The 14,054-nt window shown below is 34.3% G+C and overlaps 2 protein-coding genes across 2 annotated transcripts; one reads left to right on the top strand and one right to left on the bottom strand.

Moving 5' to 3' along the window:
* Nucleotides 1-365: 365 nt before the first annotated feature.
* LOC112786565 (polygalacturonase-like) lies at nucleotides 366-4,097 on the bottom strand. The gene is made up of 4 exons (XM_025829935.2): nucleotides 3,560-4,097; nucleotides 2,421-2,710; nucleotides 1,056-1,284; nucleotides 366-780 (listed from the first exon to the last, which is right to left on the bottom strand). The coding sequence occupies exons 1-4, from the start codon at nucleotides 4,046-4,048 to the stop codon at nucleotides 562-564; spliced, it is 1,227 nt and encodes a 408-aa protein (XP_025685720.1). The 5' UTR covers nucleotides 4,049-4,097; the 3' UTR covers nucleotides 366-561.
* A 5,192-nt stretch (nucleotides 4,098-9,289) lies between these two features.
* On the top strand, nucleotides 9,290-10,636 carry LOC140183281 (serine/threonine-protein phosphatase 7 long form homolog). The gene is made up of 3 exons (XM_072231317.1): nucleotides 9,290-10,011; nucleotides 10,129-10,216; nucleotides 10,310-10,636. Exons 1-3 carry the CDS (start codon nucleotides 9,290-9,292, stop codon nucleotides 10,634-10,636), a joined length of 1,137 nt encoding a protein of 378 aa, XP_072087418.1.
* Nucleotides 10,637-14,054: the final 3,418 nt, after the last annotated feature.

Raw genomic sequence — 14,054 nt, 5'->3', positions numbered from 1 at the left:
CGTATCTTTTATTCACAACAATATGGACTATTCTTTTTTTTTTTTTTTTTTCTGTTTTCCTTTAGAATTTTGAAACTCTAAATAATTTTCAACCTGTTGCTGGTATGATCTACCTAAACATCAATACCAGCTTCATGAAGAGAAAGGCATAAAGATGGATTTCTTTCTATATTTTCATATACAATGATATAATAATGAACACTAAAATATTTACATATTTATACATAGAATAAAGTATATTTTTTATCCTTATTAAAGTTTGTCAAAATTTTAAAAAATACTCATAAACTTTATTTTATTTCAATTTTGTCTTTGAAATTTTTCGATTTATATCAAATATATTCCTGACATTAATTCAGCAACTAAATTTTGTTCTTATGAAATTGTTGCTAAATTTATTTTAAATATTTTGAAAAATTAGCTGTCAGGAATACATTTGATGCAAATTGAAAACTTTTGAAACAAAATTGAAATAAAATAAAATTTAAAAATATTTTTAAAACTTTTAACAAACTTCAAAAATAAAAAATATACTTTATCCTTATACATATTATAATATATTTATAGACAACTTTGTAGCACAAGTGTTCCAGAGGTGGTGCCTCTAATGTTGTTGCATGATGAAGTTGCAGCTTTGTTGTTGTAAGTTAGGTTTATATCATGCAATTTGATCCCTTGACATGGATTACTTGCACTGCAATCAAATGTTACTGCCTCTGATGTTGCTGAACTTCCATGTATGTTCTTGTAAGTAACTTCACTAATTTCAATTCCTGAAGTCTGTTAAATAACATAAAAGGAAATCACTTTGATTACATCATATAAAATTTCATAGAACATTTATTTTATATATATTTATATTTATATAAAGGTGGAAACTCAGGTGCAGTCAACTTCACGTGAAGTTGATACCTGACAACTGTTAGATGATTTGACTGATTTGACTAAATTTTTATCTAACGACTCTGAAATATCAATTTCACATGAAGTCAACTTCACCTGAATTTTGACCTTATATGAAACCAATTCATCAATTTTTGATATTTTTTTATTACCTGACCAGGACAACCTTGGTTGTTGGGGCAGTAATTTTGATCAATGATGATGGGATTCTGAACGTTGAAGATTGTAATGTCTTGGAACAGAATGTTCCTAACGAATCCCTTGCTTGCTCTGGCCCATGACTTTATCCTCATTCCATTGTCAGATCCATAAAAAATGGCATTCCTTAAACTCACATTTGCAACTCCTTCTTCCTCCATTTCTTTAGCTAAACTTCCAATGCTGTCCCAACATTCAAATGATTTATTATGTGTTTGGAGTTTGCGTAAAATTGATTTTGATTAGAAGTGAGTTAGTGTTAATGTGATTTATGTTTGACATCTTTATATCAAAATAGATTATAATAAAATAAATATTGTTTGGATTATATGGTTCAAAATCACTTTTAAGTGAAAATTTACTAAAAAAAATATAAATTTAAATAATTATTTTATATTATTTGATACTGTCTTTGAACGATTATGAATGTAAAATTAAAGTGTAAACACTTCGTGCGTAATTTCACACGAGTCGCTTGTGACGAGTTGTTGACTAAATACCCAAATTGTTTGTCCACTAGTTTATTAGATTTGTTAGACATATAACCATTTACGTTATCTTTTTCTATCAACTTAAGCAATCAATGATTTCAAGACATGGTATCAATCTGAAAAATCTAAAGTCCAATCTTTGCTAAACTCTAAAAGTAAAAAAAAAAAAAAAAAAAAAAAGAATAAGACAAATAAAAGAAAAAAAAAGGCCTATGCAAAAAATTAAGCAAGCCAAATAAGAAGCACTTGAAGAAAAATGTTAGAGATATAACTATTCACATTGTCTTATTTTATCGGCTTAAACTTTTGAGAGGAATAATTTTATTATAAGATTTTAATTTATGTTTTTTATTTCATTTTATATTGATATTAGAACATACATAAACATAGTACATATTTTTCAAATCTTGTACTCTTAAGCCATACCCAGATATTAAATTGTATGATATTTTAAAGCTAAGATTATGAATCAACTTGTTAGATTTCATTTTTTAGAGATTAATAATTTATTTAACACAAAATTGATAGAAACCATTTTAAAATGTTTACTCATATTATATATGTAATTAGAAACACATGCATACATATTTATTTGTAGATCACATTTAATTATTGCACTAAAAATCTTCATAAAATATTTTTATGCTGAAAACTCAAGTGAAGTCGACTTCACGTGAAGTTGATACTGAGAGCCGTTAAATGATTTGACTGAATTTTCATCTAACAACTTTCAGGTATCAACTTTACGTGAAGTCAACTGCACCTGCCACCTTATTTTATATGTATTGTACAGAATTTCGGATTTAGAGTTGAGAATAAGAATCTGACCTTATGCCATGGCCAGGTCCACATTTGATTTGGTCCATGAAGAGATTGAAAGTGGCATCACCAATGGAAATGCAATCATCTCCAGTTTGAATGGTAGTGCCAGTAATATTAACCCATTTTGAGTGTTCAACATGAATGCCATCAGTGTTAGGACTCTGATCTGGTGCAATAATTCTCACATTTTTTACTATGACATTGTTGCATGTGTTTATCACAATATGACTTAATTGGCTGTTGATTGATGTTATCCCACTAATCACCAGGTTATTCACCCAGTTGAATGTCATTGACTGCAATTAATAATTAATCATATAATGTTGCATCAATATGGCTGCATGGATTTGGTTATGAAAACAGGATATTAAGAACAAAACACAAAAAATAAAAATATAAAAATGAGTATTTTTAATTATGTTTAATGATAAATTAAGTATAAAAAAATAAATTATGAAAGTTTAATTTATTTTAATTTTTTTATACAAAAAAATTAAAAAGAAAAATATAATGATAAAAATTTTAATTATAAAAAATTAATAAAAATAAAAAAATAAGTTGTGTCTCTCGTTATTAAAAGAAAGATAAAATATACTAATTTAGTGTCTTTTGATATAATATCTATATTTATATTTCATCTGCCAAATATAATTTTATATCTTTATATCTCTATTTAACTGTCTTTATATCTTTTTATTTTTGGATACTAATTAAAAAACTTGGGGGAGGGGGAATGGATAAGACAATCATGAAAAATTATTAAAGTTAGAAAATTTTAAAAATACAAAATTGCTCATAATTAATAAAAAAAATGAAGCATGAAAAAATTAATGATTGTTTTTCCCTTCTTATTTTTCATCCCAAAATGAAAAAAAAAATGAAAATGAACCAAATGCACTCTAATATCACATAAGATTTCCAACAAACAATTATTTCATAACATATATAAAATTAATTCATAATATCGTTATTATGATAAATGATTGACACACGTGATAATTATAAGGTGTCTTTCATCTTATAAACTCCTAACTTTTCCTTACTTTCTTTGATGTAAGACTAACTTTAACACTCCTCACACTTACAACACTAACAATAAAGACTCTATTTAATCGTATATATAAAAAAATAAATAAAAAACATACCCTTGCTCCAAGAGGACAATTCTTTCCAGATCTCCTACAATCCCAGAAAGCAGAGCCTTGAGCATCCAAATTCCCACCAATAACAGTGAGATTATCAACATGGTTGAACAAAATCCAAAACCCTCCTGAATTTCCAAGCTCATTGTAATCATAAGGTGCCACAAGAGTTCCATTGATTATAAATGTGACCTTATTATTCTTACATGGACCCCGGAAATTGGTGTATTTGAGTAAGTACCTTCCTTTTGGGACATAAATAGTGGCTGGCCTTATGCTTGTGCATGCTGATTTCCATGCCATTTTGAATTGTTCTGTTGAATCTGTTTTCCCATCTGCTTTTGCACCAAATTTAATCACATTAATAATATTATTGTTTCCATATCCATATGGTGGAGCTGCTGCACCATGTGAAGTAGTAGTAGTGCCAAGCAATAATACTGTCATCATAATAATAATAACAAAAAATGTATATCCAATAACACTAGCCATTGTGTATAGAAAGTGGGAATTAAAAAAAATGTTTTTAAGGTATAATTGGTGTTTAGGCTTATAATTTTTTAGATGAAAACCTTAGAAGGGCACATGTATATATACATACATACATACATATTAATTTAGGGTTTAATTTGCTTTCATATAATGCTAAGTCAAAAGGTGAAATTTGAATGCTTTAATTTCACACATGTAATTGCTTTGATAAGTAGAATTAATATATATTATGGGTATAAATAATTTTCTTGAAATAATGATGGTGGAAGATGAACATACAAGTGACGGCTAAAGTATTTGTTTATTGGTAAAAACTCAGGTGAAGTCGACTTCGCGTGAAGTTGATACATGAGAGCCGTTAAATGAATTGGTTGGTTTGATTAAATTTTTATCTAACGGCTCTCAAGTATCAACTTCACGCGAAGTCGACTACACCTGAGTTTCCACCTTGTTTATTTTATTTATTTAAAAGAGTTACGTTGTTTGAGTTTATAAAACTTAAATAAAATAAAAGTTCAAAACTATTGCCTCTATTTTGTCTTGCATTACATGAGAGATTTTCATGGCTCTAAATATATGTTAAATTAATCCTTCTAAAACATTTTTCATTGTTTATGATCCATCTATTCATTTTCTTTTTTATTATTTATTTTTTTTTTTTGGTTCGTGCAAATGCTATTGAATATGTTTGGGCTTTAATTATATTATCAATAAGAAATTAAGAATCACTAGCTGAAGTCACTAGGAATGGTTCAAGTTCATATAACCAAAAAAAAAAAAAAAAACATTATTGTGTGCTTATAATCTACATTAACTAAATTTATAAGTGATTAGTTTAGTGTTTGCTTCCATATAATGTGATTTATCTGGTCATTGTATATAGAAAACTTGGTCCGAAGTCAAAAGATGAAATGTATTTGCATGCTTTCACACATCTAATTGCTTTGATAAGTAGAATTATGGATAATCTGCTTTCTTAAAACGGTAGAAGATGAACATACACGTGACGGCCCATATGTCTTAATTTATTTATTGAGGGTTTAATTTTACGGTGAAAATTCAGGTGCAGTCGACTTCACATAAAGTTAATATCTGAGAGCTCTTAGATGATTTGACTGATTTGACTAAATTTTTATCTAACGGCTTTCAAATATCAACTTTACGTGAAGTTGACTTCACCTGAATTTTCACCTAATTTTATATATGATTTTAATAGAATAATTTTCAGTTGAACAAAATTGAGTTAGTCTAGTTGTTAGTTTATTAGTATGGGAGTTCAAATTCTACTTTGTGTAGGGTTACCGTGAGAACAAAAACAAAAAGAATCTGCTTCCATATATTTTTTTCAGAGGTCGTTTTGTTGAGATTAATTTTTTTTAGATTAAAATAGTAGTTTAATTTTCTAAAAAGATATAGCGAGTTTTTGGCTGTTTTTTTTTCTTTTTCTATTTTAAACTTAAATAAGAACAAATTTATACATCATCCTTCTTTCCTTTCCTTCTCTTCACAACTTGCAAATACATATGAAGAGTTGAAGTTGCTTAATATCTTATCAATCAATAATTCAATGGGTAATCTTTATTCATCTCTAAATCAATGTAAACGTTCCTAGAATATTACTTTCTTTAAACTGAAACTAGATGTTACGCTAAATGCACAATGACAATGCAATTACTTCAATAGTATTATTATGATAATTATATTATTTAGTGCAATTAAAGGCATATATTTTACGTACGAAGGGAGAGTTGACTACACAAGATTGTGCTGCATTTTTTATTCTATAGACTTATTATTATAGATCATAGTTTTGAGAGTGTTTTTCTAATTATAAGTACATGATAAGTACGGAAATCGCGGGAGGAAAATTAGTGAGAAAATTCCCCGTGTCTTAGCTCCAAAGCATGATCATTACATGCTTAATTGTTCTGCGAAAACCATAAAATACTTTTGGACCATTAAATGGTCCCAAAACGTTTGGACCATTAAATAGTTTCAGAACAAAATATATTTTTTAAGTTTTTTTAATAACTACTAAATAGTCTTTTTTTTTTAATTTTAATTACAAATTAACTTCATATATTTTATTTAATCATAAAAATTATTTTTTATTTTATAAATTATTATTTTATCATTAATCTATTATGTTTATTAACAATCAAAAACAAAAACAAAAACAATAACGAATTAGATCTTCCATTGATCGTAATAAATTTTTTAGCTATTCCAATCGATTAAAAGATTATATTTGATCCGTGACAGGACTGTGAAATCGTGTTTCTTTGAAAATCAATTGATTGGATTATCAAAACAATCGATTGAATTTCAGGTTTCCCATAACTCAATCGATTGGACTACATGTTGTTATCACAAAACAATCGATTGAAAATTGCAAGACAGTATGGTTTTCGCAAAAATCAATCGATTGGTCATATTACCCAATTGATTGCACGATGACTAAAATGTTGGTTTTTAATAATTCAATCGATTGCTTATACTACCCAATTGATTGAATGCTTCAAAATAATCTGAGATCTCACAATTCAATCGATTGGTTGTGCTATCCAGTAAATGATACATATGGTACATAAAAGACATATAAAATTGACTAACCATCACTTACAATTCCTAGGCACAAAGGTCACAAGTTTATTCAAATACATAGAATATATTATCATTTATGCAAAAGAGAGAATGCATAACTAATTACCCTTAAAGTTTGGAGTCCCATTCATTTATGTAGTCAATCACATTTACATGCTCAAGTGAATATGCTCAAGAAGACAATGTTATAAGAATGCAAAATTGATATCAGATCTGAATATAGCTAAAACTAAAAGACGGATGGGACACAATTCTTAGTGGATTAGGATTAGCCTTAATTCTTTCCATTAATATCAAGTTCTAGATATGCAATTGCAAGATCTAGAACTATGATTTGCGTAAATACAATTTGAAGATTTCTTCAAATGAATATGAAAGAGTATATAAATCAAAATAAAACCTTAAAAATTGAAGATAGAATTTTAAAGATAAGATAGATGAATAATAAGATAATAATTTATAAAAACGATAACAAAATTGAAATAGGTGTAGTACACACTTCAATCGATTGGGTAGCACAACAATTCGATTGAATTTGGCAAATCCATATTGTTTTGATGAATTCAATCGATTGGTTAACACAACCAATCAATTGAATTGTGAGACCTCAGGTTGTTTTGAAGCATTCAATCGATTGAATTATAAAAAATCCACATTTTAGTCATCGCGATTGGGTAATATGACCAATCGATTGATTTTTGCAAAAACCATGCTGCCTTGCAATTTTCAATCAATTGTTATGTGATAACAACCTGTAGTCCAATCGATTGAGTTATGAGAAACTTGAAATCCAATCGATTGATTTTTAAAGAAATACGATTTCACAGTCCTGGACGAACGTCACGGATCAAATATAATCTTTTAATCGATTGGAATAGCCAAAAAGTTTATTACGATCAATGGAAGATCTAATTCGTTATTGTTTTTATTTTTGATTGTTAATAAATATAATAGATTAATGATAAAATAATAATTTATAAAATAAAAAATAGTTTTTATGATTAAATAAAATATATGAGATTAATTTGTAATTAAAATTAGAAAAAAACTATTTAGCAGTTATTAAAAAAACTTAAAAAACATATTTTGTTCTGAGATCCAAACGTTCTCGGACCATCGAATCTAGTGCCATGTCACTTAAGAGAAAATCAAACTTATCAATGTTTGATTGCTTCAAGCAGTCTGTGTTGTGACTTTGTTGCTGCCCTAGATCCTAAACAAATATCTATTTTTAAAATTCAATTTGGTCAGATATTTAGTATTAATTATTTTCTTTTCACTAATAACTCTATTACATAAAGAGAAAATAATATATATTATTACTAATAGCTCTATTAAACGAAGAAGACAACATGCATTGGACATAACTTTCCTCTTTCTTAAATTAAAATTCTAGTGAGCCTTGCGTAAATAGGGCAAAAAACCATATTGAGCCAGAGCAAGAAACTTGTAACCAAAATGCGCCAAATCCAATTTCGTTTCAGTAATGAGCCAAAGTGTATTTTAATACAATTCGAACCAAGCTGGTTCGAATTGCACTCCTTCATAATTCGAACCAAGATGGTTCGATTTAGTGTTCCACGTTTTTGAATAATTCGAACCAAGATGGTTCGAACTTCTCCCACACATAATTCGAACCAATAAGGTTCGAACTTCTCTCATGCATAATTCGAACCAGGGTGGTTCGAATTATGCTTTGTATTCGAGTCCATGTAATTCGAACCAGGTCGGTTCGAATTACTCCTAATGCACTCCTTCATAATTCGAACCAGGCTGGTTCGAATTATGTGTGATTCGACTATATAAGGAGTTCGAATCACCCTCATTCGAACCATTATCCCTCCCCCCTACCCCACAAAATCTCAGAGAAAACGACCCAGATTCTCTCCGAGAAAGACCTGAACGGACTACTCTGCTGATGGGGGACGATCCGGCACGGTTATATCGGTTGGACGGAGTCGCTCATATAGCCGGGGTCATCAACGACGAGGTTAGTACGGAAATTTTTTTTGATTCAAGCGTTAGTTGTGCCTTAGTGGTTTTGTATCTTGGTTAGACGGTAATTTATGTTAGTGGTTTATGTAGGTGGTTTAGGTGAGGGGATTATGTAGGTGGTTTATGATAGTGGTTTAAGCTAGCGGTATAAGTTAGTGGTTTATGTAAGTGGTTTAGGGTGGTGGTTTAGGGTAGTGGTTTTTGTTAGTGGTTTAAGTCAGTGGTTTTTGGTAGTGGTTTATGTTGGTGGTTTATGTTAGCGGTTTTTGTTAGCGGTTTTTGCAAGCGGTTTTTTTATGTGGTTTATGGTAGTTGTTTAATGCTAGGTGGTTTAAGTAAGCCGGTTTATTGAATTTGTTTCTTGTTAATGGGTCTCGTTAATTGTGGTATATGCTAGCGGTTTAGTTGTGTGGTTTAGGGTTTGTTTTCCAGTTAGTTATCTTTCATGTAATGTTATGCTGTTTAATTTAGAAAAATGGTTAATGTAAACCTGTTTATGGAAACCGTTTTATGTAAACCCGTTTATGTAGACCGGTTTACTGTGAACCGGTATATGTGAACCGGTTTACTGTAAAACCTGTGTAGTTATATATCTCAGTATGTGGTTCTTTTCATGCGCAGCCCGAGCGATGCATTAGGAGCATGAGGCGGCAGCAGGGCATGCGTCTTGATGACAGATACGTTCCATACTTGCAGATGGCAGGGCTATACCATCTTGCACGGCTGAACGACCGGTGGTTCCGGCTAGACGAGGCGCTCGTCAGTGCATTCGTTGAGAGATGGCGTCCCGAGACGCACACTTTTCATATGTCGTTCGGAGAGTGCACGATCACACTCCAGGACGTGGCATACCAGCTGGGTTTGCCAGTCGATGGCCGTTACGTGAGCGAGTGCCTGTCAGAGTTCCATATATACATCGATGGAGGCCGTCCACCCTGGGTCTGGTTCCAGGAGTTGCTAGGAGTTATACCTCCTCCCAGTCAGGTTCAGAAGTACGCAGTGAACTGCAGCTGGTTTCAGGAGACCTTTGGTGAGTGCCCTGAGGATGCAGATGATGACACTGTTCGCCGATATGTCCGTGCGTACATCATGATGTTGCTAGGCACGCAGTTGTTTGCGGACAAGTCTGGCAACCGGATTCACATTAGATGGCTTCCATATGTAGCGAGGCTGGAGGAGCTGGGTACGTACAGCTGGGGTTCGGCAGCACTGGCCTGGTTGTACCGGTGCATGTGCAGAGTGGCAAACAGACATGTTGTGAAGTTAGCGGGCCCGCTCCAGCTACTGCAGTCTTGGATCTTTTGGCGGTTTCCTCAGTTTAGGCCTGCAGGACATGAGACGTTTAGCTGGCCGTTGGCGTCGAGGTACTATACTGGGCCTATTCTTTTTCAATATGACTTAGAGAATTGCGTGTATGTTAATACTCTATTGCATAATGTAAACACAGATATTAGTATATGTAACTCATGTGTATGGTGCAGATGGGCAGGTTACAACCCTTCCGGTAGCGAGAAGGGTCCGAGAGTGCGGTCGTGGAGGCTTAGGATAGACCGGTTACAGTCCAGGGAGGTTAGTCTGCTAATTAATAACTGATGCATTTTAGTTAAATATTTTACACTTGGGTCGTACAGTTGCCCTGATAAGGGTCGGTTTGTTCTGCAGTTTATATGGATGCCGTACAGTAGCCCCGACGTACTTCAGGTGTTGCACCCGGAGGTTTTGGAGCCTCGGCACATGGCGGTGTGGCGCAGTGTGACCGCGCTGATCTACTTTGCTGTCATAGAGTGGCATCAGATAGATCGTGTTCTTCCTCAGTTTGGAGGGGTACAGGCCCCTCCGCGGCCCGCCTTGAACATCGACTTTCTGATGTCCAAGGACGGGAGAGGCGGCGATCGATGGTTCCCCTTTTCCATGCCGAAGTGGCATGCATACTGGGATGCTCGTCATGACAGTGTATTGAGGTGCTCAATACACTTCACCAAATGCTGACTGAACTGCTGTCCGGTGCCCATCTGGGCCTCAGCCTCTCGCCCCTTGCGAACAAAGAGTTCGGCCAGCCTACCATATGTTGCCTTCACCAGGGATGCTACAGGAAGATTTCTTACACCCTTGAGGATTGAGTTTACACACTCGGAGATATTCGTCGTCATGTGACCGAATCTCCTCCCCTCATCGCGATGCTGCGTCCACAAGGAGTAATCAATACGGTTCGCCCACTCACACATCGCCGGGTCTTCAGACCTCAGTATATCAAACCAGTAATCAAACTCAACCTCAGTCTTCGCGTACGCTGCATTCACGAGAAGCCTCCTAGCGTTTTTGCCCTTGAAGGTAAGGGCGAAATTGGCCGCTACGTGTCGTATGCAGAATGCACGGTACGCAGAAGGTGGTAACCAACCTCCGTCCGGGGCCTCAAGCGCAGACTTGATGCCGTTGTGCCTATCCGATATAACCAGCAGACCGGGAAGCGGGGTCACGTGCTGCCGAAGGTGCGAGAGAAAGAATGTCCACAACTCCGCATTCTCACCCTCTACTAGTGCGAATGCGACAGGTAGAATGTTGGAGTTCCCGTCCTGTGCAATCGCAATTAGCAACGTTCCCCCATACTTACCATATAGATGTGTGCCGTCAATGCTGACTAGCGGCTTGCAATGCCGGAATGCCTCGATGCATGGAGGGAAAGTCCAGAAAAGTCTGTGGAAATAAGCTTGAGACTCGTCCACCTGTCCTCCAACTAGAACCGGGCTCGTTCTGAGGACCGCAACAGAACCAGGCATCGTCAGCTGGACACCCAACACCCACCTAGGTATCTCGCTGTATGACTCATCCCAGTCACCATAGATGAGGCCAACGGCCTTCTGCTTCGCCATCCAAACCCTTCTGTAAGTCGGCCTAAAACCAAAATGCGCTGCCGTGGCGTTCAGGAGCACCTTTATGCTAACCGATGCGTCAGCCCTAACCATTGGCATAATGAACGCCGAAATCACAGAATGATCCAAACTTCTGTGATCACTTGATATGGATGTGGCCAGGCAAGTGTGAGGGCCATTGTACCGTTTGACCTCCCAAATGCCCTTGCGCTTCCGGAGACTGAGCCGAATCAACCATGTGCACCCATTCCCGAACTCCGAACACTTGCCCACATACCGGCGGTGATCGGACTCCACCACCTTGTACTGTACCCCTCGCCGGATGCTGTAAGTCTTCACACTTAACAGGGCCTCATCTTTATCCTGGAATTGCTGACCAACCTGGAACTCTGTGAGACCAGCATTTCCTTCCGCATCTCTAGCTCCGAATCCAACAGGGTGACCTAGCGCACCCTCATGCGTCATGGCGTCCAGGTCCAGAGAAGAAAAATATGGTGGATACTGCTGTGTGCCAGAGCTAGAACCACCGCCAGCCAATGCAGGCCCAGCCGCTTGAACCTCGTCCCCGCTATCATCCTCAATCGTTTCGGGCTCAACGTCGTCCTCATCAGGATAACCCAATTCTCCATCTCCGACGCCAACCGGTGGAACGCCCTGTAAAGCGTTTGCCAGAACATCAAAGGATCCTACCTCGTCGCGGACGCCGTCATTCAAATCAACAGCAAATGACGGAGAGGCGACAAGTTGGGCCGCTGGCTCGTAAACTGGTACGGAGGAAGAGGCCACAGCAGCCATCGAACTGGAGCCAGCTGCCGTGGCTACATTGGCGGTATTCCGGTTCGAACCCCCTGAGCTGGATACCACATCAACCAGCTTTGCCAGCAACTCTGGTGTGCGGACCTCCGGAAACTGCCTCCGACAAAGAAACATGACTTGGAGGTCCTCATCACTACCAATCGTCAGACAATCATACTTCACCGTATCGTGCAGGATCGTGACTGGAATGCGATAGAAAAACTTCTTAATCCGCTTCGCACCTTCCAGGCCAAGTTTCATCAGCACAGCTCTAACCAGGTCATCATAGCTTGTCGTTCGATTCACCACAATATAGAGAGGATTCTTATCTGTGAACTTCACTCCGGACCGAGTTTTCCTCTTGATGGATCCTTTGTGGTGTACCAAAACAGCAAAACTCTCCTCCTCACTAGCCATCTTACGTCCTCTAATGAGAGCAATTCACGTTTACAGCGTTTATATAGAGCTCTGATTCCTACTAATTCGAACTAACCTGGTTCGAACCATCATACATGTAATTCGAACCAAGCCGGTTCGAATTACTACAATCAACCTCTCTTTGGTTCGAACCAACCTGGTTCGAACCAAGAAAGCATGTAATTCGAACCAGCCTGGTTCGAATTACTACAACCAAGCTCTCTCCCCATAATTCGAACCAACCAGGTTCGAATTACATGCTTTCTTGGTTCGAACCAATCTGGTTCGAATTATTCAAACTTTTCCAGTAGTAGTTCGAACCAAGTTGGTTCGAATTACTAGTTAATACAGTTCGAACCATGGTGGTTTGATTTATATAAAAATGCCTCTTGGCTTATTGCTGAAACAAATTTCTGTTTGGCATATTTTGGTTAAACTTTTCTGCATGTGGCTTAATATGGTTTTTTGCCCTAAATTAATTATACTATATAATATATTTTAATAAATGTTATATTATTTAGAAATTGATTAGATAATATATAAATTAATGTTAAATTTAAATTGTTTTATATTAAAAATATTTTTTATAATACTTATTTAATAATTTATATATAATTTTATATAATTATTAAATTAAAATGTAATACAAATTGAAATATAGTTTATTTTAAAAAATACATAGGTCTTTTATATTAGAGTGGTATAAAACTATATCTTCATTTGTTACTTTTATTTTTATAGTTGTTTTAGTTGCTATATTTTGTCTTCTTATATGGTATTCTTTGCTTTACAAAAAATCAAAGAAAAAAAAAAGTATCTATTAACTTTATAATCATAGTATATTTGAATATATCTAATAAGGAAATGTGTCAAATTTAAACTTACTTAGATTAGGAAAAATAAATGAGAATAAAAAATACTAAAAATATAATATCAAATTAAAATTAATTTTATAATCATGATATATTTAAATGTATTTAATAAAAAATGTACTAAATTTAAATTTACTTGAAAGAATTTTTGTCAATTGATATGAGAGATCTTAATAAAGAATAATAAGAGTCTTATGTAACATGTATAGATAGACTAAATAATGTAGTAGTAAGAATCTTAATATATATAAGTTATAGAATTTCAACATTTGTAATTGAATATTTTTATAATAATTATTATTATGGTATTTTTAAAGTGTGTTTATTGTATTTAATTATTACTTTATGTTTCAATTGAATAATAATAAATAAAAGTTTTTTCTTTTAATTTTTTAAAGATCTTTTTTTAAAGGATGATTGATTAATTTCTAAATTTTACTAAATAATCAACGT

The sequence above is a fragment of the Arachis hypogaea genome, chromosome 20 (assembly GCF_003086295.3).
Source record: "Arachis hypogaea cultivar Tifrunner chromosome 20, arahy.Tifrunner.gnm2.J5K5, whole genome shotgun sequence".
Classification (NCBI taxonomy): Eukaryota; Viridiplantae; Streptophyta; class Magnoliopsida; order Fabales; family Fabaceae; genus Arachis; species Arachis hypogaea.
This window is presented reverse-complemented; position numbering and strand designations above follow the sequence as displayed.

Bases quoted from the DNA above. Each gene is read 5' to 3' on its own strand.
- LOC112786565 (XM_025829935.2), bottom strand. From the start codon at position 4,048: ATGGCTAGTGTTATTGGATATACATTTTTTGTTATTATTATTATGATG. The intron at 2,711-3,559 runs GTATGTTTTTTA...TATTAATTGCAG, and splicing joins ATTGTCCTCTTGGAGCAAGG to TCAATGACATTCAACTGGGT. The intron at 1,285-2,420 runs GTCAGATTCTTA...ATGTTGGGACAG, and splicing joins GGACCTGGCCATGGCATAAG to CATTGGAAGTTTAGCTAAAG.
- LOC140183281 (XM_072231317.1), top strand. From the start codon at position 9,290: ATGAGGCGGCAGCAGGGCATGCGTCTTGATGACAGATACGTTCCATAC. The intron at 10,012-10,128 runs GTACTATACTGG...TGTATGGTGCAG, and splicing joins AGCTGGCCGTTGGCGTCGAG to ATGGGCAGGTTACAACCCTT. The intron at 10,217-10,309 runs GTTAGTCTGCTA...TTTGTTCTGCAG, and splicing joins ACCGGTTACAGTCCAGGGAG to TTTATATGGATGCCGTACAG.